General features: G+C 37.0%; 1 protein-coding gene across 3 annotated transcripts in view; it reads left to right on the top strand.

The window, feature by feature from the left end:
* KATNAL1 (katanin catalytic subunit A1 like 1) overlaps positions 1–27,682 on the top strand; it is a 99,881-nt gene that overhangs the window by 39,149 nt on the left and 33,050 nt on the right. For all 3 annotated transcript variants that reach the window (XM_081130356.1, XM_081130355.1, XM_081130357.1), the window contains exon 4: positions 19,484–19,652. In XM_081130356.1, coding sequence (XP_080986482.1) covers positions 19,484–19,652 — 169 coding nt within the window. The remainder of the gene's footprint in view (positions 1–19,483; positions 19,653–27,682) is intronic.

The following is a 27,682-nucleotide window of genomic DNA, read 5'->3' on the forward strand; positions in this document are numbered from 1 at the left end:
TTTAAGATTTTTAGGTTCAAAAGTCTTTAGAGTTAAATGGAAAAGACAAGGGCCTACCTTTTAAAAAATCTTTAAAAAATTTATTTTTTTGAATTAAATTTATTGGGATGGCATTGGTTAATAAGATTATATAGGTTTCAGTTGTACATACAATTCTATGATATACCATCTGTATATTGCATTTTTGCCCACTACATCACATTTTCTACTGTCACCATATATTTAATGCCAAAGAAGAGCAAGGTACAATCAAGTAATTAACCTCCCGGGGAGTGGTAGAATTCTACCATTACACTAAAGAATTAGTAATGTTATCATCCTCTTTCTCTCACCTTTGAAGTGACAGAATGACCGGCTTTGCAACTTTAAATCAGGCTTAGTATGTCCCATCAGAATCACTGACAGGAATCCAGTAACTATCCTAGCTGAAATAATCTGGTTGTAGGTAACAAAAATGCTAAGAAGGCAACCTCCATGATGTTAAATGGAATTGTATAACATTTGGTGTGAAAAGTATGTCTGCAGCTTTAGGTTTTATACCAGATGAAATTTCTGGTTAATTTTTACTTTGGTTAACTTGTATAATTGGTAAGTATCCTTCAACTCCAGGAAGGTTTAGAATTAAAAATAAAAATGTCTAAGAGAATCAGAACTATAATAATAATATCTTTCTGTTAAGGGATATGTGCATTAGTACATATTTACTTATTTTTATGTACTTGTAATTTAAGAAAATACCACTAATAAGCCATGCAATTGCAATTTAAAATGTATTATGGGATAATTTAGATCTATGATTTTTGTTTTACAAAAAAAATTATGTTAACTACTTTTGGGGAACATTTTAGAGAAATATATGCTTACCTTATTTATAAGTTTAATTTACTAGGTTTATAAATGTATTTATATGTAATTTATGCTTTATTAAGTAAGACAATTGAAGAACTAAGAAGGAAGTAAAATGTATTAAATTTATAAACGTAGGTAAAAAATTTTGGTGCCACTTAATTAACCAGGTTTGCAAATGGAATTAAACATTATTCAAAGGCCTCTTAAAAGTGATTTCTAAAATATGCTACTCTCGTATATAGAAAAGTATTTGTAAGCTGAATTTAAAAGCTTTAAGGAGTAACTGAGTTTTTGCATTTTAACTTTTATAAGTTGACTATTTAAAAAAGGAAAGTAAGACTTTGAAGAGTATTTTCTGCATAAATAGCACCCTTGAGGACACAAAACAACTCATCTCAGAGTTGTTGTACTATAGTACTACAATAGTACTCAGTGTGTTTCTGAAAATGATTGATTTGCTTGTTAGATAATGAGGGAAGACTTAATGTGGCCTCTCATATTGTGTAGCATAGTGTCTTGCATTCATCAAGAGTTTAGATATTTGTTGAAAAAGTTAATATTTTGAACAGACTGACTCCTGAATATATCAGAATAAAATATTTGTTTGTAATCTTCTGATAGCAAACTACTGAAGCTTCTAAAGTTATTTTTAGAACTAGAACTTATCATTAAAGATTAAATTCTGTGAAGTCACTTGATTTATGAAGAAGGCACTACAGTTCAGTGGGAAAAGCCTTTATCAGTAAAGGCTTCTGGGTTAATTGAATATTCATCCATGTGTGTGTGTAATCTTCAACCCCTACCCCACACCATATAAAAAAATTAATTCAAAATAGATTACTACCTAAATGTAAAAGGTAATAAAATAAATCTTCCAGAAGGTAACAGAAGAATGTCATCATGATCTTGGGGTAGCAAAGATTTATTAAAAACTGGACACTAAAGCATTAAAGATAAAAGATTGGTAAGTCAGAATTCTAAAATTATGAACTTTTCTTCATCAGGAGACATACCATAAGAGTAAAAAAGCAAGCCATATACTGGGAGAAGATACTTGCAATGTGTATATCTGACAGGGGGCTTGTATCCCCAATATATACAGGCACATCTCATTATATTGTGCTTTTCTTTATAGCGCTTAGCAGATATTACATTTTTTATAAATCCAAGGTTTGTGGCGACTCCATGTTGAGCATATCTGTCAGTGCCATTTTTCCAACAGCATTTGCTCACTTCGGGTGTCTGTCACATTTTGGTAATTCTCATAATATTTCAGAGTTTTTTTATTATTACTATATTTGTTATTGTGATCTGTGATCAGTTGATCTTTGATGTTACTATTGTAGTTGTTTTGGGGCTTCATGAACTGTGGGTATATAGACAGTGAATTTAATCGATAAATGTTTGTATTCTGACTGCTCCACCAACCCCTATCCTTGTACCCTGCTTGGGCCTCCCTATTCTGACACACAACAATATTGAAATTAGGACAATTAATAACCCTACAATGGCTGGTAAGTGTTCTAGTGAAAAGTGTTTTGGTTCACTTTAAACCAGAAGCTAGACATGATTAAGCTTAGTGAGGAAGGCATATTGAAAGCTGAAATAAGCCGAAAGCTAGTCCTCTTGTGCCAAATAGCCAAGTTGTGAATGCAAAAGAAAAGTCCTTGAAGGAAAGTAAAAGTGCTACTCCAGTGAACACACAAATGACAAGCAAGTGAAATGGCCTTATTGCTGATGTGTCTGGATAGGAACCTGGATAGAAGATCAAACCAACTACATTTACTTAACCCAAAGTCTAATCCAGAGTAAGGCCCTAAGTCTCTTCAATTCTGTTAAGTGCGAGAGAGGTGAGGGAGCTGCAGAAGAAGCTAGCAGAAGTTGTTTCATGTGGCTTAAGGGAAGAAGCCATCTCCATAACATAAAAGTGCAAGGTGAAGCAGCAACTGCTGATGTAGAAGTGTCAGCAAATTATCAAGAAGATCTAGCTGAGATAATTAATGAAGGTGGCTGCATCAACAACAGATTTTTCTTTTTTATCATTTTTTATTTTCAATTGCAGTTGACATACATTTTATATTAGTTTCAGTGTACACCCCAGTGGTAGATATTACATAATTTTTTTTATCCTCATCCAAGGAGTGAGGATATTTTTTCCATTGATTTTTAGAGAGAGTGGAAGGCGGAGAGAGAGAGAGAAACATCGATGTGAGAGAGACACATGGATTGGTTGCCTCCTGCATGTGCCCCAACCAGGGGAGGGGATCAAACCTGCAACCAGGTACAAGCACTTGACTGGAATTGAAACCGCGACACTCTGGTGTGCAGACTGACACTCTAACCACTGAGCAACGCCTGCTAGGGCAAGACCTTACATAATTTAATAAGTGATCATTCCGATAAATCTTGCACCCCTCAGACACCATACATAGTTATTAGATTAATACTGACTATATTCCCTGTGCTGTACTTTACATCCCCATGACTATTCTGTAATAACCAATTTGTACTACTTAATCCCTTCACCTCTTTCACCTATCCCTCCTACTCCCCTCCCATCTGGCAACTGTCAACATGTTCCCTGTGTCTGTGAGTCTGTTTCTGTTCTGCTTGTTAGTTTATTTTGTTTCTGTAGATTCAATTGTTGATAGATACGTATTTATTGACATTTTATTGTTCATATTTTTGATCATTTTCATAAAAAAGACCCTTTAACTTTTCATATACTGCTGGTTTGGTGGTGATGAACTCCTTTAGCTTTTTCTTGTCTGGGAAGCTCTTTATGTGTCCTTTGATTCCAAATGATAGCTTTGCTGGGTAGAGTAATCACAGTGTAGGTCCTTGCTTTCATCACTTTGAATATTTCTTGCCAATCCCTGCTGGCCTGAAATGTTTCTATTAAGAAATTAGTTGACAGTCTTATGGGAGCTCCCTTGTAGGTTAACTAAGTGCTTTTCTCTTGCTGCTTTTAAGATTCTCTGTTTGTCTTTAACCTTTTGCATTTTAATTATGACGTATCTTGGTGTGGGCCTCTTTGGATTCACCTTGTTTGGGACTCTTTGTGCTTCCTGGACTTGTATGTCTATTTCCTCACCAGGTTAGGGAAGTTTTCTCTCATTAATAGGTTTTCAATTTCTTGCTTGCTCTCTTCTTCTGGCACATCCATGATGCAAATGTTGGTACGCTTGAAGTTGTCCCAGAGGCTCCTTATGCTATCCTCATTTTTTTGGATTCTTTTATCTTTTTGCTGTTCTGATTGGGTGTTTTTTGCTTCCTTATATTCCAAATAGCCGAGTTGATTCTCGGCTTTATCTACTCTACTATTGATTCCCTGTAAATTATTCTTCATTTCAATTAATGTATCTTTCATTTCTGACTAGTCATTTTTTATGTGGCTGAGGTTCTCACTAAATTCATTGAGCATCCTTATAACTAATGTTATGAACTCTGCATCTAGCAGATTGCTTATCTCCATTATTGTTTAGTTCTTATTTTGGAGTTTTGTTCTGCCCTTTGTCTCATCATTTTGGCAGCCTCCCTGTGTTTGTTTCAATGTATTAGGTAGAGCTGCTACATCCCCCAGGCTTGGTAGAGTGGCCTAATATAGTAGATGTCCTGTAGGGTCTAGTGGCACAGCCTCCCCTATCACCCAAGCTGGGTACTCAAGTTGTGCCCCCTGTGTGGGCTGTGTACACCCTTTTCTTGCAGTTGAGTCTTGATTGCTGTTGGCACATCAATGGGAGGGGTTTACCTAGTCTAATCAGCTGCAAGGACTGCCTGTGACCTCTGACCGCTGACCTTGAACCACCATGGAGGATCAGCTGTGTTGGCGTCCACTGCACAGAGCAGGACTTACTTTAGCAGGGTTCTGGTGCCCACTGAGTCTACTCCTTGAATATGTCACTTATGGAGGTGGTTGAGTGGTATTGCTTCGATGTGGTCTGAAGCTGTCTACTGGGCTCTCTGGCTCTGGGGTCTCCTGGGAGGTGCAAGCCAAGGTCAACCACCACCTGTGTTTTGCCTGGGGCCACCTTACATAAGCTACAAAGCAATCTGCAGATGACTGCTGTTTATGCTGGGCTTGGAGGTGCCTAGGTGAGACCAAGCTGCGAACCCAGGCTGGCTGCTGCTAATGCTGGGCCTGGGGCCACTTAGCTAGAGGTATGGGGCTTACTGAGGCCAGATGCTGCTTGTTTGAGAGGCTTTAGGAAAATATGAAGCATGTAGTTCTGTCAAGTGTGAGTGTGTATATATATATAGTTAAAATCTGAAGCATGAGCCATCACAGGCCATTTGTGTGTAAGAACCACTGGAAACAGCTTGGGTAGGCCTGGAAATTGGGTAGCTTGGGGCCTCAGGGAATCACCAGGGTGGGGCAAACAGTGTGAGCCAGGTTGATGGAGTCTCAGATGTTGTGCCTGCCTGCTGGCTCTGTGGTAGAAGATTTCATCAAAGCATCAGTGTCCTCTGCCAGCACTTCTGTCTGGGAGAAAGTTGCCCCTTCAGCTCTCGCTCTGATGCCAAGCAAGTCAGTTCTTCCCCGTATTTCTCTGGTGTCTTTCAAATTGCTGTCCCCACCTGTGCTGGAGTTCAGATGGAGTGAATCTAAGTAAGTCCATGTGTGGGCCCTTTAAGAAAAACTCCCTGGGACTTCAGCAGCTCTCCATTTCCCTCAATTCCTGCTGGTTTTTATAGCCAGAAGTTATGGGCACTTCCCTTTCTGGCAGTGGAACGCTGGGCTGTGGGACTGGCTCCCCTCGTTCCTCAAGGGAAACCTCTGCAGTCGAGGTATCCCTCCTGATTTTTATCTGCCACAGGTGCGTGTGGGAACAGCCCTTTCTGTGTCTCTGCCCCTCCTACCAGGCTTGATGTGCTACTTCTTTAATTCCTTAGTTGTAGGACTTCCATTCAGCTCGATTTCAGGTGATTTTGAATGATGGTGGTTCTGTAGTTTAGCTATAATTTTGATGTGGTTGTGTGAGGAGGCGAGTACTGTGTTTATCTACACCACCATCTTGACTGGAGTCCCAACTCAGGTTTTCAATGTGGATGTAACAGCCTCATTGGAAGAAGATGTTATATAAGACTTCATAGTTAGAGAGGAGAAGTCAACGTCTGGTTTCAGAGCTCCAAAGGACAGGCTTACTCTCCTGTTAGGAACTAATGCAGCTGGTGACTTGAAGTTGAAGCAGTGCTCATTTTCCATTCTGACAATCCTGGGGTCCTTAAGAATTATGCAAAATCTACTCTACCTGTGCTCTATAAATGGAAGGGCAGAGCCTGGGTGGTGACAGCACACAATTGTTTATAATATGGTTTACTGAATATTTTAAGCCCACTGTTGAGACCTACTGCTCAGAAAGATTACTTTGAAAATATTACTGCTCACTGACAGTGTACCTGGTCATTCTAGAGTTCTGATGGCATTAATGGGAGTAATGTTGCTTTAATGCCTACCAACACAACATTCATTCTGTCCGTGGATCAAGGAGTAGTTTCGACTTTCAAGTCTTATTTAAAAAGTACATTTTGTAAGGCTATAGCTGGCATAGATAGTGCCTCTTCTTATGGATCTGGACCTAGGAAATCGAAAACCTTCTGGAAAGGATTTACCATTCTAGATGCTATTAAGAACATTTGTGATTCATGAGAAGAGGTCAAGATATCAACATTAACAGGAGTTTAGAAGAACTTCATTCCAACCCTCATGGATGATTTTGAGGGGTTCCAGACTTCAGTGGAGGAAGTAATTGCAGATGTGGAAATAGCAAGAGAACCAGAATTAGAAGTGGAGCCTCAAGATGTGACTGAATGCTGCAAATTCATGATAAAACATTAAAGGATGAGGAGTTGCTTCTTAAGGATGAGCAAAGAGTGGTTTCTTGAGATGGAATCTACTCCTGGTGAAGATGCTGAGAAGATTGTTGAAATGACAACAAATGATTTAGAATATTACATAAACTTAGTTGATTAAACAGCAGCAGAGCCTGAATGTGGGTAAAATTGCCATCAAAGAGCATTGCATACTACAGAGAAATTGTTTATGAAAGGAAGAGTCAGTTGAAGTGGCAAACTTCATCGTTGTCTTATTTTAAGAAATTTTTACACACCTCCTGCCCTTCAGCAACCACCACCCTGATCATTCAGAGGCCATCAACATTGAGAGAAGGGCCTCCATAAGCAAAAAGATTATGACTCACTGAAGGCTCAGATGGTTGGAGTTCTTAGCAATAAAGTATTTCTTAATTAAGATATGTTATATACATAGTTTTTTTAGACATAATGCTATTGTACACTTAATAGACTATTGTATAGTGTAAATATAACTTTAAAAAAACTTTATCTTTATTGTTGAATGTATTACAGATGTCCCCTTCCCACCATTGATCCCCTCCACCCCAAGTCTGCCCCACCCCCAGGCCTTCCCCATACTGTTGTCGGTGTCCATGGGTTATGCATTTATGCATATAAGTTCTTTGATTAATCTCTCCACACCCACTCCCCCATCCCTGCCTTCCCTCTGAGATTCCTCGGTCCGTTCCATGCTTCTATGTTTCTGGATCTATTTTGTTCATTGGTTTATTTTGTTCATTAGATTCCGCATGTAAGATCATGTGACACTTGTTTTTCTCTGACTGACTTATTTTGCTTAGCATAATACTCTCCATGTCTCACCATGTTGTCCCAAAGGATAAGAGGCCCTTCATTTTTACAGCTGCATAGTATTCCATGGTGTAAATATATCACAACTTTTTTATCCACTCATCTACTGATGGGCACTTGGGCTGTCTCCAGATCTTAGCTATTGTAAATTGCACTGCTGTGAACATAGGGGTGCATAAGTTCTTTCTGATTGGTGTTATGGGTTTCTTAGGATATATTCCTAGAAGTGGGATCATTGGGTTAAATGGCAGTTCCATATTTAATTTTTTGGGGAAACTCCATACAGTTTTTCATAGTGGCTGCACCAGTCTGCATTCCCACCAGCAGTGTACTAGGGTTCCCTTTTCTCTACACCCTCACCAGCACATGTCATTTGTTGATGGTAGCCATTCTGACAGGTGTGAAGTGATATCCATCTCATTGTCATTTTAATTTGCATCTCTCTGATGATTAGTGACTGAGCATTTTTTCATATGTCCCTTGGCCATCTGTATGGCTTCTTTGGAGAAGTGTCTATTTAGGTCCTTTGCCCATTTTTTAATTGGGTTGTTTGTCTACCTTTTGTTAAGTTGTGTGAGTTCCTTATATGTTTTGGATATTAACCCTTTATCAAATGTGTCATTGGCAGATATGTTCTCCCATACAGTGGGCTCCCTATTTGTTTTGTTGATGGTTTCTTTTGCTTTGCAGAAGCTTTTTATTTTGATGTATAGTCCCATTTGTTTATTTTCTACTTTGTTTCTCTTGCCTTAGAAATGTATCAGCAAACATATTGCTATGAGAGATGTCTGAGATTTTGCTGCCTATGGTTTCTTCTAGGATTTTTATGGTTTCACATCTTACATTTAAGTCTTTTATCCATTTTGAGTTTATTTTTGTGTATGTTGTAAGTTGGTGGTCTAGTTTCATTTTTTTGCATGTATCCAATTTTCCCAACACCATTTATTAAAGAGACTGTCTTTACTCCGTTGTATGTTCTTGCCTCCTTTGTCAAATATTAATTAAACATAATGGCTTGGGTTGGATTCTGGGTTCTCTGTTCTGTTCCACTGATCTATATGTCTATTCTTGTGCCAATACCAGGCTGTTTAGATTTCAGTGGCTTTGTAGTGTAACTTGATATCTGGTATTGTGATCCCTCCAACTTTATTCTTCTTTCTCAAGATTGCCATGGCTATTCAGGGTCCTTTTGGTTCCATATAAATTTTTGAGGTGCTTGTTTTAGATCTGTGAAATATGCCATTGGTATTTTAATAGGGAGTGCATTGAATTTATAGATTGCTTTGGGTAGTATGGACATTTTAATGATGTTAATTCTTCCAGTCCATGAACATGGTATATTCTTCCACTTGTTTATATCTTCCTCTATGTCTTTTTGCACTATCCTGTAGTTTTCTGAGTACAGATCTTTTACCTCCTTGGTTAAGTTTATTCCTAAATATCTTAATTTTTTTGTTGCAATGGTAAATTTTTTTAAATTTTTCTTTCTAAGAGTTCATTATTGGTGTATAAAAATGCCATTGATTTATTGGTGTTGATTTTGTATCCTGTTTCCTTGCCGAATTCATTAATTAAATCTAGTAGTGTTTTTGGTGGAGTCTTTAGGATTTTCTGTGTACAGTATCATGTCATCTGAAAATAAAGACAGTTTTATTTCCTGCTTTCCAATTTGGACGCCTTTTATGTTTTCTTCTTGTCTGATCACTGTGTTTAGGACTTCCAGTACTATGCTGAATAAGAGTGGACACCCCTGTCCTGTTCCTGTTCTTAGGGGAAATGGTTTTAGTTTTTCACCTTTGAGTATGATGTTGGCTGTAGGTTTTTCATATATGGTCTTTATTATGTTGAGGTATGATCCCTTTATTGCCACTTTGCTGAGAGTTTTTATCAAAAAATGGGTGTTGCCCATCTGGTGTGGCTCAGAGGTTGAGCATCAACCAGTGATCCAGGTGATCACAGTTCAATTCTTGGTCAGGGCACATGCCTGGGTTACGGGCTCGATCCCCAGTAGGGGGCATGCGGGGGCAGCCGATCATTGATCCTTTCTCATCATTGATGTTTCTATCTCTTTCTCCCTCTCCCTTCTTCTCTCTCTGAAATCAATAAAAAAAAGGGTGTTGAATTTTGTTGAATGCTTTCTCTGCATTTATTAACATGATCATGTGTTTTTTGTCTTTCAGTTTGTTTATGTGATGTATAACATTTATTGATTTGCAAATATTGTACCAGCCTTGCATCCCTGGAATAAATCCCACTTGGTCATGATGTATGATCTTTTTAATGTATCGCTGGATCCAACTTGCTAGTATTGTGTTGAGGATTTTAGCACCATTGTTCATCAGGGATATTGGCCTGTAATTCTCTTTCTTTGTAATGTCTTTATCTGGTTTTGGAATTAGGCTAATGCTGGCTTCGTAAAAAGAGCTTGGAAGTGTTCCTTCCTCTTGGATTTTTTGAAGTCGTTTGAGGGAGGATAGGGTGTTAGTTCATCTTTTAATATTTGGTAAAACTCCCCTGTGAAGCCATCTGGGCCAGGGCTTTTGTGTGCTGGGAGTTTTTTTGATTAGTGCTTCAACAGTAGTTATAGGCTTATTCAGGCTTTCTGACTCTTCTGATTGAGTTTTGGAGGGTTGTATTTTTCTAGGAATTTGTCCATTTCATCCAGGTTATCCAGCTTGGTGGTATATAGTTATTCATAGTATTTTCTTACAATCCTTTGTATTTCTGTTGGGTTAGTTGTTATTTCAACTCTTTTGTTTCTGATTTTGTTTATTTGGGTCCTCTCTCTTTGTTTCTTGATGAGTCTGGCTAAAGGTTTATCAATCTTGTTTATCTTTTCAAAGAACCAGCTCTTGGTTTCATTGATCTTTCATATTGTTTTTTTAGTCTCTTTGTCATTTATTTCCACTCTGTTCTTTATTATTCCCTTCCTTCTACTTACTCTGGGCTTTTCTTGTTCTCTTTCTAAGTCTTTAAGTTGTAGGGTTAGATGGTTTATTAGAAGTTTTTCTTGGTTTTTAAGGTAGGCCTGTAGTGCTCTGAACTTCCCTCTCAGGACTGCTTTCATTGTGTCCCATAGATTTTGGGTTGTTGTGTGTGCATTTTCATTTGTTTCCAGGAACTTTTTTCTTTCTTTCTTGATCTCTTTGGTAACCCATTCATTGCTTAATAACATGCTATTTAATCTCCATGTGTTTGAATGATTTTAGTGTTTTTATTGTAGTTGATTTCTAACTTCATGCCATTATGATGAGAGGATGCTTGATATGATTTTAACATTAATGAACTTGTAAAACTTGTTTTTTGCCCTAACATGTGGTCTGTTTTTGAGAATATCTCATGTGCACTTGAGAAGAATGTATATTCTGCAACTTTGGGGTGGAATGTTCTGTAACTGTCAATTAAATCCCTCTGATCTAGTATCTCATTTAGGATCACTGTTTCTTTGCTGATTTTTTTTCTGGAAGACCTATCCAGTGAAGTCAATGGGGTGTTAAAGTCCCCTACTGTAACTATATTGCTGTTGATCTCCCCCTTAAAGTCCTCAAGAATTTTTTTAAAAATTAATTTAGGTGCTCCTATATTGAATGCCTGTATGTTTATCAGGATTATATCTTGTTGGATCAATCCCTTTAGTATTATGTAGTAACCTTTCTTGTTTCTCATTATGGTCTTTATTTTGAAGTCTATTTTGTTAGACATGAGCATTGCTACCCCAGCCTTTTTTTCCATTTCCATTTGCATGGAAAAAATTTTTCTATCCCTTCACTCTCATCCTATGTGAGTCTTTTGTTCTGAGGTGGGTCTCTTGTAGACAACATACATTTAGGTCATGTTTTCTTATCCACTTAGCTACCCTATGCCTTTTTATTGGAGCATTTAATCAACTTATTTTAAGGTTATTATTGATAGGAATTTGTCTATTGCTATTTTAATTCTTTATGCCTATGTCTCTCTCTATTTCTATTTCTTATTACAGCAGTCCCTTTAACATTTCTTACAATGCTGGCTTGGTGGTGATAAAGTCCTTTGGTCATTTTTTGTCTAGGAAGCTCTTTATTTCATTATCTTTTTTAATGATAGCCTTGCCGGATAGAGTAGTCTTGTTTTCAGATCCTTGCTTTTTATTACCGTGAGTACTTCATGCCATTCCCTTCTGGCTTGTAGAGTTTCTGATGAGAAATCAGCTGACAGCTTTATGGAAGCTCCTTTGTAGGTAACAGATTGCTTTTCTCTTGCTGCCTTTAGGATTTTCTCTTTGTCTTGAATTTTTGGCATTGTAATTATGATGTATCTGGGCATGAGTCTCTTTGGGTTCTTCTTGCTTGGGACTCTCTGTGCGTCCTGAACTTGTGTGACTTTTTCCTTGACCTGGTTAGGAAAGTTTTCTGCCATTATTTCTTCAAACAAATTCTCTATCCCTTGCTTATTCTCTTCCCTTTCTGTTACTCATATAATGTGAATATTGTTACACTTCATGTTGCTCCACAGCTCCCTTAGACTGTCCTCCTGTTTTTTAATTGTTTTTTTCTTTTTGGGTCTCTGATTGTGGATTTTTTTTATACTCTGTCTTCTGATTCGCTGATCTGATCCTCAGCTTCCTCTAATCCACTGTTTATTCCTTCCAGTGTATTCTTTATTTCTGCTCTGTTGTTCTTAATTTCCTTCATAGTTTCCATATCTTTTCCCATGCTGTTGAGCATCCTTACAATCAGTATTCTGAACTCTATATCTGAGAGATTGCTTATCTCGATTTCATTTAGCTCTTTTTCTGGAGACTTCTGTTGTTCTTTCATTTGTGGCTTGTTTTTTGTCTCCCCATTTGACTGCCTATTTGGGTTTGTTTCTATGTATTAGGTGGATCTGCTAGACTCTCAGCCTTTTTGGAGGGTTTTTCTTTCAGGCCGGTGTCAGATGCTGTTTGTGACTGGCCTTGAGTACCCTGTTTGGAGCTCTCATTGATCCATGGCTTGTGATTCCCTCTGCTGGCTGGCTTGTTGTTATTGCTGCTGTTGCTGAGTGCATTTGGACAGGACCAAGATGCACCCCATAGTCTGCTTTTCAAGGCTAGGGTCCAGAAGCAGATCAGGCAAAGACTCAAAGCACCCAGAGGTCAGCCTTCGCATGCAGGCTGATTAACCTGATTCTCTTAATGAACCTCAGGCTGTAGACCACAGCAAGAAGGAAACTCCACAGGGTGGGGTGAGAGGTTTTCCGGTAGGTGGGGCAATTGCTTCCCCCTAAGGCAAAAGCTATCTGGCTGCACAGATCTGCCTGAGAAAGATGTTCTCTGCAGTTTGGGGGAATGACTTTGTACAGGAATCCAGATGGCTACTCTTTCTGGTCCACCTTCAGAGCTATAACCATGTCTCTCCCCACACCAATCCAGTCCACTCTGCCCTCTCCCTGCTGAAGCCCAATGTGAGTGGCTGCACACAAAACTTTGTGCATTGGCCCTTTAAGAGGGTGCCTGCATTTCCAGTCCTCTCTCCCTGGGAGACAGAAACTCTGCTTCTTTTCACAGCTAGATGTTATGTGGGTACCTTTCTCAGTTCTGGTGCTCTGAGCTGGGGAGCCCAGCTTGGTGTTTCGGCCCCAGAGTCCTCAGTGGGAACCCCCCCAGCTGAGATATCCCTCTGCACCTTTAGCTCCTGTCTTTGGGAGCCCAGCCAGCCCTCTCTTGCCTCTGCGCTTCCTACCAGTCTCTATGCAGTCTCCCCTTTAGGTCCTTGGTTATGAGGGTGCTCTCCAGCTATTTTTCAGTTGATTATTCAGGGTAGTTTTTCTCTATTTCAGTTGTAATTCCAGTTTGGTCCTGGAGGGTGTCAGTGTAGCTTCCACTCAACCTGCCGCCATCTTGGAATCCTCTAAACATAACTTTTATATGCACTGGGAAACCAAAAACTTCATGTGCCTTCCTTTATTGTGATATTCACTGTATTGCAGCGGTCTGGAATCAAACCTGCAATATCTCTGTCATAAGCCTTCAAGGAACGGCAATCAATATAAATGAATTCAAAATCAGACAACCTTAATGAAAAAAAAAGTGGACTAAAGACTGGAATAGATCCTCCACAAAAGAATATATTCACATGGCTAATAAGCGTATTGTTGGAAAGGGCCTCAACATCCATAGTCATTCAGGAAAGGCAAAGCAGCGCCACAAGGAGATATCTTACCCTCCCTCCAGAATGGCTAAGATGGAACAGGTGGCACTCATACATCGTTGATGGCAGTGTATAATGGCATCACCACTTAGGAAAACTGGCTGTATATACAAAAGCTAATCTTCCATATATCGTATGATCCAGCATTTCCAGTCCTGAGTACATACCCCCAAAAGTGAATGTTTATGTTTTCCGTGAACATAATCCCCATATTCATAGAAGCTTTAACAATAATCTCAAACAGAAAACAATTGAAATTTCTTTCAACAGTAGACTAGGTAAGTTGTAGTATACTACCTATGTCCTAGAATACTGCAGAGCTATGAAGAAAGATGAACTAATGCTATCTGCAGGAAAATGGATGAATTTCACAGGTAATGTTGAAAGAAAGAATGCAGACACAGAATATGTACTATAGAATTACACTTACATGAAACTAGAACAGGCAAACCTAATCTATGATAATAAGGCCAGAATAGTGATTATCTTTCGGGGCTGATGATTGACTAAGAGGGGCCATGAAAAGCTTTCTGGGATATTGGGAAATGTCCCATCTTGATCTACTTGTGGATTTATGGTGTGAAATTTTACTAAGTTGTGTATTTAATATATGTGCATTTTACTGTATATATGTTATATTTCAGTGAAAAATAAAAAAGCAGGTTGGGAGCTGGGTGGAAAAGGTGAAGAGATTAAGCAAATAAATAAACCTCATAGACACAACAGTATGGTGATTATGAGAAGGAAAGGAGGGTGAGAAAAGGTAGGAGAGGGTAATGGGGAGATAAATGGTGATGGAAAGAGGTGTGACTTGGGGTGGTGAACACACAATGCAATAATCAGATGATGTAAGAAAAAAAGAAAAAATCTTTTTAATTCTATGAAGTATTAGCTCCATTTACAGAGGAAGCACGTGACTCGTAGGTGGTATGTGATATGCTTATGTAATAGGTAATTGCTGGCCCTGGGAGTAAAAAGGTACCCAGATCTTAGGGTTATAAATCTAATACTGACTCCTGGTCTCCATACTCTTTCTCTATGAAAGTAGGGGTAGTGTTTACAACATTTTTAAAAATTTTATTTTTAGAGAGAGGAAAGGAGAGAGAGAGAGAGAAACATCGATGTGAGAGTGATCTCACCAGGGATTGAGCCCGCAGCTTGAGCATGTGCCCTGACGGTGAATTGAACCAGCAATCTTGTGGTGCACTGGATGGTGCCTAACCAACTGAGCCACGTCAGCCAGGGCTGCTTACAACATTTTAATGTCGCTATAACATCCAGCATAGTTCTTGTACTAATTAGGTAAAATGTAAGTATTTACTTAGTTGAAAAAATAGTTATATATTTGATGAGAGTGGACAGTAAAATTCTTAATTGTCTAATTTCAAATCATAGGCCCTTTAATTTCTATTCAAGCTTTAAAAAAAAATATTTTTATTGATTTTTTTTTTTTTAGAGAGAGAGGAAGGAAGAGGGAGAAAGAGAGAGACATTGATATAAAAGACATCGATCACTGCCTCCTGTATTTCCCTTACCAGGGATTGAGCTGCAACTCGGGCATGCATGTGCCCTGACCAGGAATTGAACCCAGCAACCTTTTGGTGCACAGGACAATGCCCAACAAACTGAGCCACACCAGCTGTTTTTTGCTGCCTGACTTCCTACCAAGTAATTTTTTTTGACTCAGAAGTCTGATAAATTGACTCCAAGTCCTTACAGTAAAAATACCAGTATGAATTACTTGGAACTTATTTTTTTACCTTTTCATTAACTATGGAGAGAGACATTTTCCTGTTTGTTTAATTCTGGAATTATGTATATTAATGTGATAGCAAAGTAAGATTATTTTCCTTTTTTCCCCAGAAGTTAACCTTAACTAATCCTGGCTTATGTTCTTGGGCATATAGATGACCTGTTCCACATTACTTATATCAGAATTCTAACCTTGTGTGAACAAATCCGTAAAATCAAAGAATTAGAGTAATCATTAAGCAGAAGGCTAGAAGAAATAAAAGAGCTCAATAGATGGGAATTTTAGGAAAGAGCTTATATAGCAATTAGAGAAAATTGTGGCATATACCCTATTTCTTAACATGGCATAGAATGAAGACATCCTCACAAAGATCCCTTTAGCTTTGACTTCAGGAGTTGTGGTGGAGTAGTGCTATGAGACAAGACAGTCCTATTTCTGTAGCCCAGACTTCTCTGGAGATTTGCCAGATAGTGGTGCAGTAGGTCCGACTGAGGCTGGGTACTCGTGATTCCACATCACTAGAACATGACACAAACTTTGTAGCAACCCTATAACTTCTTTTTTAAGGACTCAGATGTCTTAATTAGCATTGTAGTATCATATTTCAGTTTTATTAACTACTCAGTAGATAATATGAGTAATTAAAATTTATGTAACGTATAAGGAATCGCAGTACAGTAGCATCTGTGCATTCACCATGGAGTTTAAGGTTAAGGACTTTGCTGATAACTTTGAATTCCCCCTATGGGCTCCTCTGCATCCTAGTCCCTTCTCTTCCCTTTCACAGTTGGACACTGCCCTGGATTTGGGATTTATCATTCCTTGCCTTTCTTTATACTTTAATATGTACATTTATATCCCCAAACAGCATCCTGTTTTACTTGTAATTACATTGTATTCTTTGAACCTACATTTTCACTCAGTGTGGTGGGTCTGAGATTCATGCTTTGTCATTGTGTGTAGCTGTAATCCATGTTTGTGTGAATATAGGATCCCATTATGTGAACATGCAGTAATTTATGTATCTGTTCTGATACTGGACATTTGGATTGTTTCCAGGTGCTTGTTATCACAAGCAATGCTGATAAGAACATTTACATATAATATTGACACTTAATTGTACAGCTTAGAAAGAGGAAGTATTGGATTTGGGAGGAAATCAGGCATATTTGAATATGATGGAATAGGGAATATTTCTTTCTATTCCTATGGGGAAATGTCCTCAAGTAGGAGAACTAAGCACAGTGTAGACAATCTAGTCTTTTATCTGCAGGTTTACGAGTTATTCTCTATATTTGAAATAGTGTAAGCTGATACAGTGTCAGTCTCTGTTTGACCATTCAGACGGAGGTTGATGGTGTTCTGTAACCATACTAAAGCCTTTTAAAAGGAAACCAGTAAAAGAAGCCTTGAGGCATATATGTTGCAGTCTGGAAGCTGTCACCGAGTCCTTAATTTGAAGCATGACACTGTGCAGTGGTGTGTTCCTGGAGGGGGAAGTAAAGAACAGAATCAAGGATGTCCTTTGGGAAACTGACAGAATCTGTTACAAATGTAACATTCAGCTGCAGTGAGATGGAACTGAAGACTCACCGAGCATAGGCCCACTTTTTGTGAGATGGAACTGACCACAAATGGCACATGTGACTTCTTGAGCAGTTTGACTCAGACCTTGTATGAGCCCATCCGAGTATTGAGTGGCAGGGCAGGTCAGCAGTAGAAAACCCTGGGCATGCAGCCTGTGCACAAGCGTTTAAATAAGTCTTCTGACAGCACAGCTTCCCTGAGACTGTGGTGTACCCTGGTAGAGCATGCTGAGGGGCAGCACGGTCTGGAGAGGTGGTGGCCATGCTTCAGGATCCACTTTCATTCACCCCTGAGCACGAGGCCGGGGTGCAGCTATGTGGCGAGGCCTGCTGCTGGTGAGCATAGGCTTCAGCCTGGCTATGTCCAAAGAGTAGGACCATAAACAATGAAGACTATTTAAACAGGCATGGCTGCTGACAGAGCAGACTTGCCATGTGTTCTGTGTGGAGGAGATGGTTTTCATTGTCTTTGGCCAGACGCATGAATTGGGTTCTGGAAAGGCATTTATACATATGCAGATACATAAAAATAATCTTCCCCTCATTAAAACAAAGTTCAGTCAGAAAATAGCGGTCACAACAAAATACTAAGAATAGAGCCATGTCTCCAGCCTGGTGATTCAGTTGCTTAGGGCGTCATCCCATATATCAAAAAGGTTGTGGGTTTGATTCCGGTCAGAGCATATACCTAGGTTGCAGGTTTGAGCTCCTGTTGGGCCATGTTCATGAGGCAGGCTATCAGTGTTTCTCTCTCATATTGATGTTTCTCTCTCTCCTTCCCTCCCTCCTTTATCAATAAATATATCCTCAGATGAGGATTTAAATAAATAAATAAATAAATAAATAAATAAAGCAATGTAATATTTTTAGTTTCCTATTCTTTACCAGTGTCATCACATTTTTCTTTTCTTGCAGAATGCTTAAAAGACTAATAATGCACTAGAACCAATAATAGAATTGTATCTTAAATTTGAAAATGCCTTATAACCAGTTTATTGTGTACCATTTTCCAGTTCCTTCTCTGTGTGTTTCTTTCACACGATTATGTGTTCATCTTTGTCTCCTCCGAGGGCCTAGCACAGCAGAGGCCAAATGGCTCCTAATGGGTGTTCAACAGTGTGTGGGAACCTCGTAGATAGACGTACAATTTCCACCAGCCTTTCTGTCCTTAGCAGGTTCATGTAGTAGTCTAATCCCAACAAACTGAAGATGCTCTGTTAGATCTGCAATATGTTGTCAGTTTCTTACCTTTTTTTTTTTTTGCCTGGAGTTTGCAACCTTCCTGGCTTTGCCTGCATTTTCCTGTTTTGCTGGGTTCATTGAGTTATGTACATACATGTGCCACTTTTTCTGAATCCAGGAAGAGAAGCTGCACGATGAGTTAGATGAATTAAAAGCATGAAGCTAGAAAGGGGATAATAGTAGATATGGCATATTGGTGAAAAATGAATATACATATGGGATCTGAAGGGCTATACCAGTATAGGCAGAGCTGTAAATAGAAAAGGTGGGGAAATCGAGGCAGAGACAGTTAAAGGAAGAAGTAAGCGATTACACACATAGTGATGAGTCCTTGCAACACCCAGGAAACTGGTAAATACTGTTCCTAGTAATCTCAAAATTTTGCTATTTGAAGAAGACATGTTTCACATTACGTGAAATGAAATATGCCATTTTGTGTGCATTGTTACATTTATATAGCTATCAAAATTCTTTTCTTTAAAAACGTGGTATAATTGACATAATCTTATATTGGTTTCAGGTGTACAATATAATGATTCAGTATTTGTATATATTGCAAAATGATCACAGTAAGTCTCATTAACATCCATCACTATTCATAGTTATCAAAATTCTTGATTCACATTTGGGGACTGTATAATCTGAAGGATCCTGTGATTTTTGACCCTCCCAAAGATTGAATAATATTTTAAAAGATAATGTTTATAAGATTTGGCTGTTGAGTCCTGCCATTTGTAATTTACAAATGAAATGTTGGATTTTTTTCCAATACAGAATCAGAGAAAATAATTTTGTTGTAAAAAATAAATTAGTAAAGTATAGATAGGCATATTTTGAATTCTTGTCCTTTCAGTTTTTATGCTGTGTTTTTTTAAGTTACTTATTCTTGGTTTAGGACAGTACTGAGTAAAGTAATGGCCTTTCCATTACACTGTTAAGATTATCAGACGGGAATAGTCTGTATTGCCCTCTGTTGGTGATTGATAGCTATTTTTGACAAAATAATTGCTGCTATATATGTTATTTATATGTATTTAATAATTGTATCAACCAGTATATTTTAAAGAACACTTTTAGACATTGACCTAATTGATGTGGCCATGAATTAGCAAATGGGGGAAGAGTGGAGATTTTGGCCATCTTGATTTAATAGTTTTATTGACTAAGGTAGTATTGAAATACTTTTGCCTTTGATTAATTTTTATTTTTTATTTTTTTGTCAGAGCTCCACCTCAGATAAGGCGTCCCAATCGAGAAGTAAAACCTTTGAGGAAAGAAATGCCAGGAGCAGGAGGCCGGGGACCTGTAGGTCGAGCACATCCTATATCGAAGAGTGAGAAGCCCTCCACAAGTAGGGACAAGGATTGTAGAGCAAGAGGGAGAGATGACAAGGCAAGACTATCTGTTTGTAACTCACTCACTTGAAGTTCATGACTTTTGGTGCATAGTAAAATTTTTGTTAGTTTTTCAGAGTACCCTGGTTTTGATATACAAGAGATTTTAAAAAAGGCCTGAATTAAAAACCTAAATAGTCTTTGTACTTCGAAGGCCATTCTGCAATGCCAGTAACCTCAGAGGTATATTTAAACACACACACACACACACGCACGTACACAAATATTTAATAAAATGGATCTTTTGTAGAAATATTCAAAATAAAGTTTTAAAACTTAAAAATATATTTAAACAATTATTCTGAATTAAAATGAACATTAAATGAAAACAATTGTAGGGGAAAGACTTAAAAAGAAGTGGCTGTATATACAGGGTGTAGCAAAAGGAGGTTTACAGTTGCTCATATGGAAAATAATACAATAATTAATAAATAATAATACAAGAATAAACTGAATGTTTTGTGTACTCACAACTGTAAACCTACTTTTGCCCACTCTGTTCACAGAATAAGATGATGGATATGATTTATTATGGCTAAAAATATAAAACATCTTTGAATTAACTGTAAATTTTTTTTAAATGAGAAAATTTCCCTTGACTAGGGTTCACTGTATACATTTACTTTATCTGGGAGATTGATCAGTGGATAAAAATAGTGCTGGGTGGAAATTCTGTATTGCTCTTAAAATGGACTTCAGAAAAATGGGCTGAAGATAATCCTACAGAGTAAGGAGTGAATCACAATGACCCAACACATCTCTTAGCCTTAATTTTAATGAAAAGACAAAAATAAATCTTTAGTGATAGCATTTCCCATTTTCATTGTGATGTCATAAATGATGATATTGAATTTGCCACAAAGAAATTTTATTAGGCATTCAGGATATGTCACCACATTTATGCCTTGCTATTTATAATGAAAATACAACCCATAACAGGTGGTTACCCTTTAAAATTATATAATATATTTGAACATTTTTACTATATATTCAGTTAGTTGATAAGGACTCTATACAGCCTTATGGATGTTTAGACCATGATAGAATAAAACTGGTGTTTTCTGAGTATTTCTATTCATGAAATAGATTCAAGATATATTTTGTCCCTCTACCTCACTAAGACAGAGAAAATGAATTAGATTTTTTTGTGTGTGTTATTTGTTGGAGCTATTATGCTATAAAACAGTGAATGATTTAATCTCAGATCCTTTTTGGGATTAGTGAGGGATACTAATAAATAAATAAAAATTTCCTGCTGATGAAATTGAACTGATTCTCCCTCATTATCAAAAGCCACATAAATGGATACTTAAAAATCTGTATCTTATGTATCATCTTTTTCCTTCCTTTGTTCTTTATTTTTCTGCAGCTAACCTTGGTTTGTATTTTAGAGGATAAAATGGGCGCTAAAGTCTTTCCTTCACTCAGCTAGTAGCTTTTAGGTGAACTTTTAGAACTGGGTGAGGAATTTTTAGTCTTCATCTTAATTTCACATAACACAAGAGTAGAACCTTGGTTGTGGGTACTTCCCTGCTAGGCACCATTTAGAGTGATTAGACAATAATTCATCAAAACAGCCCCATGAAGTCAGGGGTTGTCTTACCCCTATTTTACAAATGAAGAGAATGAGGCCCAGAGAGCTAAGTAACTTGCCCAGAGCCATAGAGTAAGGAATGGAACTTAGAGTGGAATTTGTGAAGTCACAGATCTTTTTCCTCTTTATTTTAGGACTTTTCATATTATGCGGTATCCCTACTAAACTAAATTAAAAGTATGGATTGGATTTTAAAGAGTCCCAAATAATTAAGTAAATGTTGATTTTAAAATGTGATTCTTAAGCAAAGAACAAAATGATCAGGCAGCATTTGTTGAATATCAAATAACTTTTTCTGGAGATTGTAAATTGTTTTTCCCATAAAAAGTTCCAAATAATTTTCTAAATCTTAGCTATTTTTTCATAGACAGCTAAGTACTCAGAATGTCTTGGGAAAGTAAGCCCTTTATTATTTAAAAAACTTCATTTGATTGAAGATAAAAGATATTTTCTGAATCACTCTGGAAACAAAGGGACTAAAATTTTTAAAAACTCATGGAAACTTTATTAGAATTTGAAAGGTGTACTTGGTTCAGTTATGATTATCTTAAGCACTAAAATATTCATTAGAATTCTAGAGTCCCTAAAACTCACTGAAGGCTTTGAGAGGGTTTGAAGCAATCTAGGTGAAACAGATATTCACTGCCATTGAAAGCTAATTTGAAAATGAGTATTGGAAAGATCCTCAAAGATATTGTAGTCCCCAGTGTTGTTGGTTTTTCAAAATCAGTTTCGTGTGTTGCAACCAGCTTTTGTAAAAAATGAAGTAGCATAGACTAGAAAATTTAGAGTGCATTGCCCATAGTAAGGACACTATTATATTGAGAAAAAAAGTAGTCATATGAACATATAAAAATGCTTGTGTGTAATTATATGCTTGTGTATACTAGCTCATGATCTAAAATGCATTTATTACTTTGTGTCATGGCCCAAAGTCTGAAAGATGCTGTTGTACTCCTACCACTTACCTTTATAGAATTTAAAAAAAAAAAGGACAAGAAAAATTATAGATCTTGCCCAACATTCTCAGTATCTTAGGATTTTTAGTTTTGTGTTGCGAGCTTTGTGATGGAGCAGTAGCAACAGATGGCACCCTTCTTTGAGCACACTGAACCCTTTTTAAAGCTTTTTACATATATTGGCTTATTGAATTCCTGTAAATAACTTTGATCTCATCATTAATTTCCCTGTCCTACGTCTAAAGAAATTGAAGCACCAAAGTCCTGACTGAAGCACATGGTAGAACTAGGATTTGAAGTATAATATCTGAGTTTTTAATTCTTATGCTATACAGCCTCGTGTTTGAAAAGGCTTACTATCTTATTTTCGTGTCTCACGAATGCTTATTTCTTATAATAATACCATTTCATTTTCTGAGAGTGATTAAATCAAATCTTTTTTCTTCTGTTTTTTAAACTACTGACAGGCTTCAAATTAGGTCCAAGCTTAAAAATACTGTTTTTCAGTAAGTAAGAATCATGTTGTATAGTGATCTGTTTTTCTGTCCTCACAGTTTCCCCCCCTTGATGTCCACAGAGTCACCAAAGGCCAGTTAGTTACCCCATTTACTTAACACACCTAAAGTGCATGCTTTGTGTAAGTCATATTTCTAGGATCTAGGAATATAAACTTTATTTAATAGAGTGTGATGCAAGCTGATTATTTTCTTACTGACTAGAGGTAGTCATAAATAAATTAACCTTTACAGCTATATTTTTCAGTCTTATTTGAACTGAGAAATTTGTATATATTATTATTTTACATAGAAGTAACATGCATTTTTTATTTAAAAAGGATAGACTATGAAATATTAGGTGGCAGAAGAAATGTTTTTGTATTATTACCAAAATTAAATTTAATTCGTTCAACTTTGATTCTCAAGTATTTTTAAGACTATGGCTTTATGGTTAATTAACTCTTAGTGAAATGAGCTGTGCTTCCATTATGATCTTATGATTAAAGCTGTATGTGTTTTTTAAATAGAATTCAGATTAAAGTTTGATAAATTATATTGATAGACTTAATTTAAAGTTATCAAACTTCCAGAACTTCATTTCATTGAATTACATATAACAAAAAGCCATTTTCGAATACTTCTTACAACTAAGTCTAGGGGTGTCTGAAATGGAGGGGTGTTGCAGACTGAATTGGAGTATTCTTTGAGAGCTGTTGGTGATTATACACATAAACAGTGACTTTAAAATTTTTTTTTTATTAAGGAAAGTACATAAATTATAAGGGTACTTATTTGATGAATGATGATCATCCAGCTATCAGTGTACTGGGAAATGTTTAATAACTGCTTTTCTGAAAAAAAGTGTGTGTGTGTTTATGTGTGCACATGCACACAAATACATATTCACACACAAGTTTATTATAAATTTGACTGGAACAAAGGATATGTAGCATGTAATTTACAAATAATAAAATGTACAGTACTCTTTATTGTAAATTTTATAGTGTCAGTGGACTATTACAGAATGCCTTTGCTCAACACTTGTATCTGTAGCCAGCCTGGAAAGATGAATAGGAATATAGTTCTCACATGAATGTTGGTTGATAATTTTTGTTTTTTAAAATATGTTTTTATTGATTTGAGAGAGAGAAAGGGAGAGGAATAGAGAGAGAAATATCAGTGAGAAAGAAACATGGATTGGCTGCCTCCTGCATGCCCCCTCCAGGCATCAAGCCTGCAACCAGTGCATGTACCCTGAACAGGAATCGAACTGGTGACCTCTTGGTTCATGGGTTGACGCTCAACCACTGGGCAACACCGGTCGGGCAATAATTTGTTTTTGTTAAAGGGTAAGATGAAAGTAAAATAACAGACACATGTTGGAACTTCACTCATACATCAATCACTTCAACAATTTTGATGAGTCAGATAATTTTCAAATACTGGAAAAATACTTCCTTAATTTTTGTGTGCTATTTACAATGTAACAGCTATAGAAATGAGGCACTTTTAAGTTCATCTGCATTATTAACATTTTCCTTAATTACTTTCTTAAGTCTAGATAGTTAACAATAAATCAAACCCTGATTTGTAGCATTTGCTGATTTCTATGGTATAAATACTTCAACTCTGACTCATTTCAGGCTACCCACATGATGTCACTGAACTTGATAGAGATGAGATGGGCACTAGCCTACCATTCTGTAGTGTTTCCACCATAATGATACAGTAGACCAAAGTAACCTCATGTATATAGGTAATAGTTAAATAATGAGAAGTGAAGAGTTTTGAGTATTTATTACCTTTGTTTTTAATATAATTTATTCTAAGTTGGTGTAATTTAATTTTTATTAATGGCTACGTTTGAGCACACCAGTGCATGTAACCCCTGTAACTATTGCGTAATCCATGTAACTATCACTCAGAGGGAAGGACAGAGGACTTAGCTCCTCAGAAGCCATAGTCATGATCCCTTCAGATCCCTGCCACTTCCTTCCCCAAAGTAACTACTGTTCTGCCATTTCCTTCCCAAAGGTAACCACTGTGCTGATTTCTGATACCATAAATTAGTTGTGCCTATTTTGAAACTTGGTGTAAAGTATGTTTTTTGGGGGGTCTGGTTTTTTTCACAACATATGTTGATGAGATTCTTCCATGCTGTTGCATGTATCTGAAGTTTGTTTATTTTCATTAATATACAGTATTATGCCACAGTTAAATCTGTTTCACTGTTAATGGATATTTGGATTGCTTTTAGTTTGGAACTATTATTAGTAATGTTGCTTTAGATAGTTTTTAAAAAAATATATCTTTATTGATTTCAGAGAGAGGAAAGGAGAGGGAGAGAGAGAGAGAGAAACATCAATGATGAGAGAGTCATTAATCAGTTGCCTCCTGCACGCCCCCGACTGGGGATCGAGCCCGCAACCGGCGCATGTGCCCTGACCAGGAATCGAACCCCGATCGCTTGGATCCTAGGTCGACGCTCAACCACTGAGCCACGCCTGGCTGGGCGCTTTAGATAGTTTTATGTTTTTACTTTGGAGCATATGTATGAGCATTTCTAGTGAGCATACACCTACAAGTAGAATAGATGGGCTTACAGGATATGTGTATGTTAAACTTTGGTAGGTAACACCAGGTAGTTTTCCAAAGTGATTATACAAATTTCCATTCCCGTCTGCAGAGTATGAAACTTCTAGTTGCTCTACATCCTCACCAACACTTGATGTTGTCTCTCTTGTGGGTGTAATTCTATCTCATTGTGATTTTACAAGCATAATAACTGTTATTGTGTATTTACCTGATAACTTATGAGGTTGAAAGTTCTTTCATATGATTATTGGCCATTTGTATTTTCAGTGACTTGTTTTTAAGAAATACCTTGTTCTGTCCTTTGGATATTAAATCACTCCACAAATTCTTTCTCTGATAGCAGGTAATTTATAGTGTTGGTTTTTGCTTTACTTTGTTTTTTACCTTATTGTATTAGATTGTAATAGTAGTTACTTGCTGTTCTGTCCCTAATTGTTTTACTTATTTATATATTGAGTTCCCTAATGTGGATGTGTGCCTCAGTGAGGGCAAGGATTTTTGTCTGTCTGGGTCATAGTTATTCCTAGTACTTAGAATAGTGCCTGGCACATAGAAAGCATTTGTAAATATTGTTGAAAGACCATATATATTGATAAGTATCCAGAGTGCTATGGATTCATTATTTCAGTATAAATGTATTTTGTATTAACACTTCAGTGCAGGGCACAACACTGAAATTAGGAAGCACCACTCTGCATTTATTAACCTGTTGTGTTTTTTTTTAAAGTAATAAAGTCTTAGAGTAGGATGCAGTTCAGAGATGTTATCTGACTTTTCCTGCATGTGCTTCTCACACTGGGTTTGGAGTAGCTCAGTGTGCAGCAGGATATCATTGTGTACCAGGTGGTTGAAAGCACTGATTCTGGAGCCAGACTGCCTAGGATGTAGCTGTGTGTGCTGGAGCAATTCACTTATCCTTTCTGTACCTCAGTTTTCTCAGCTATAAGATGGAAATAATAAGAGTACTTACTTCATAGGACCTTTAAGAAGGCTATGTCAGGTGCTGAGAACAGTGCCTAGCACAGAGTAGGCAGTGTACAAGTGTTAACTATAAGGTAACAGGAAAGTGGGGAACTAACACAGACATGATACGAATACAGATCACTTTAAACAAAAAAAGAGATTTTCAAGAAATTTTGCACGTGCTTTGGGCTATTGAATTCAGAAAACAGATGGATAAGTCGATAAGTAGAGGCAGTAGCTTTATAGAAGGAACCAAAAGTAAGCTATAATTAAGGTTACACATCCCTACTTAGGAACAAGACCACTGTGGGTCAGTGGTTTTTATTACTGACTAGCTTGAAATTCTGATGTTGTGTAGCTCACTACCTAACAAGAGAGATGACTTTTGTTGGACAGAAAATTGTTAGAAAATTATTTCTTTTGTTGATCTCAGATTTACTTCTTCTGTTGCTTTATATTGGTTCTGGTTCTTTCCTTTGGAAGAATATAGAATAAATAGAGGTAAATAGGTTAGTTGTTTGTGTTGCTTCATTAGCATGTTCTACTTCAGCTTAAATATCTCTGGTATCTTTGGTCCTTCTGCATATGACATGGCTTTGAACCTTTTATCATCCTCCATCCTTCTCTGGGTATAATTCATTTGTCATTATTTCTCTTGAAATGTAAGACTTGAACTAGTGACTGGCTATGTTGCACTTCATCTGCAAATTTAGTTTTCCTAAATTTCCTCAATAAAATGCAAAAACCACTCGCATTTTAGGCCAACTGTGTCATTGATTATAATATCGTGTTAGTCACTAAATTTAGCATCATTTTCCTCAAATAGAATGATTAAATAGCAATGGATAATCATTAAATATTTCTTGACATGAGTAATTTAGATACTAGTAAAAAGAAGCTAAAATATTTTGTTTTAATGAGAAAAAAAGTACACCAGTCTTCATGCTAAATATCAAATTCTTGCCAATGTTGACCTTATTGTCAATTAATGTGAAAATCTAAACAAAGAATTCTAAGATCATTTCAGTGACAATGCAGTTAGTATTATTAGTATAAATTGTACAGGTAATATCTTGAGTGAGGTTAGCTTTATTGCCTGAAAAATGTTTCTTTTAGGTATTGCGGTTACTCCAGTTGGTTAACTGCAACCTCGGTTACTTATATTTGAGATCCCTATTCTAGTTTATCTGAGTATTTGTTATGAAAGATAACTGTCACTCATTTTGTTGATTTCCCAATGTAAGCAAATTATTTTTAATTTTTCTAAATTTGTTTATTTAAATAACCTCACCATTTTGATTTGAAAAAGTCCTTTGAATCTTCTTTGGACTTAATTTGTATTCATGTCTCATCTCTACAACTGAGGAACTTTGGATTCTTGGGCTAGTCAATTGACTGGCTTATTCCCAAGTATCCTGTT

The sequence above is a fragment of the Miniopterus schreibersii genome (assembly GCF_964146895.1).
Source record: "Miniopterus schreibersii genome assembly, chromosome: 2".
NCBI lineage: Eukaryota > Metazoa > Chordata > Mammalia > Chiroptera > Miniopteridae > Miniopterus > Miniopterus schreibersii.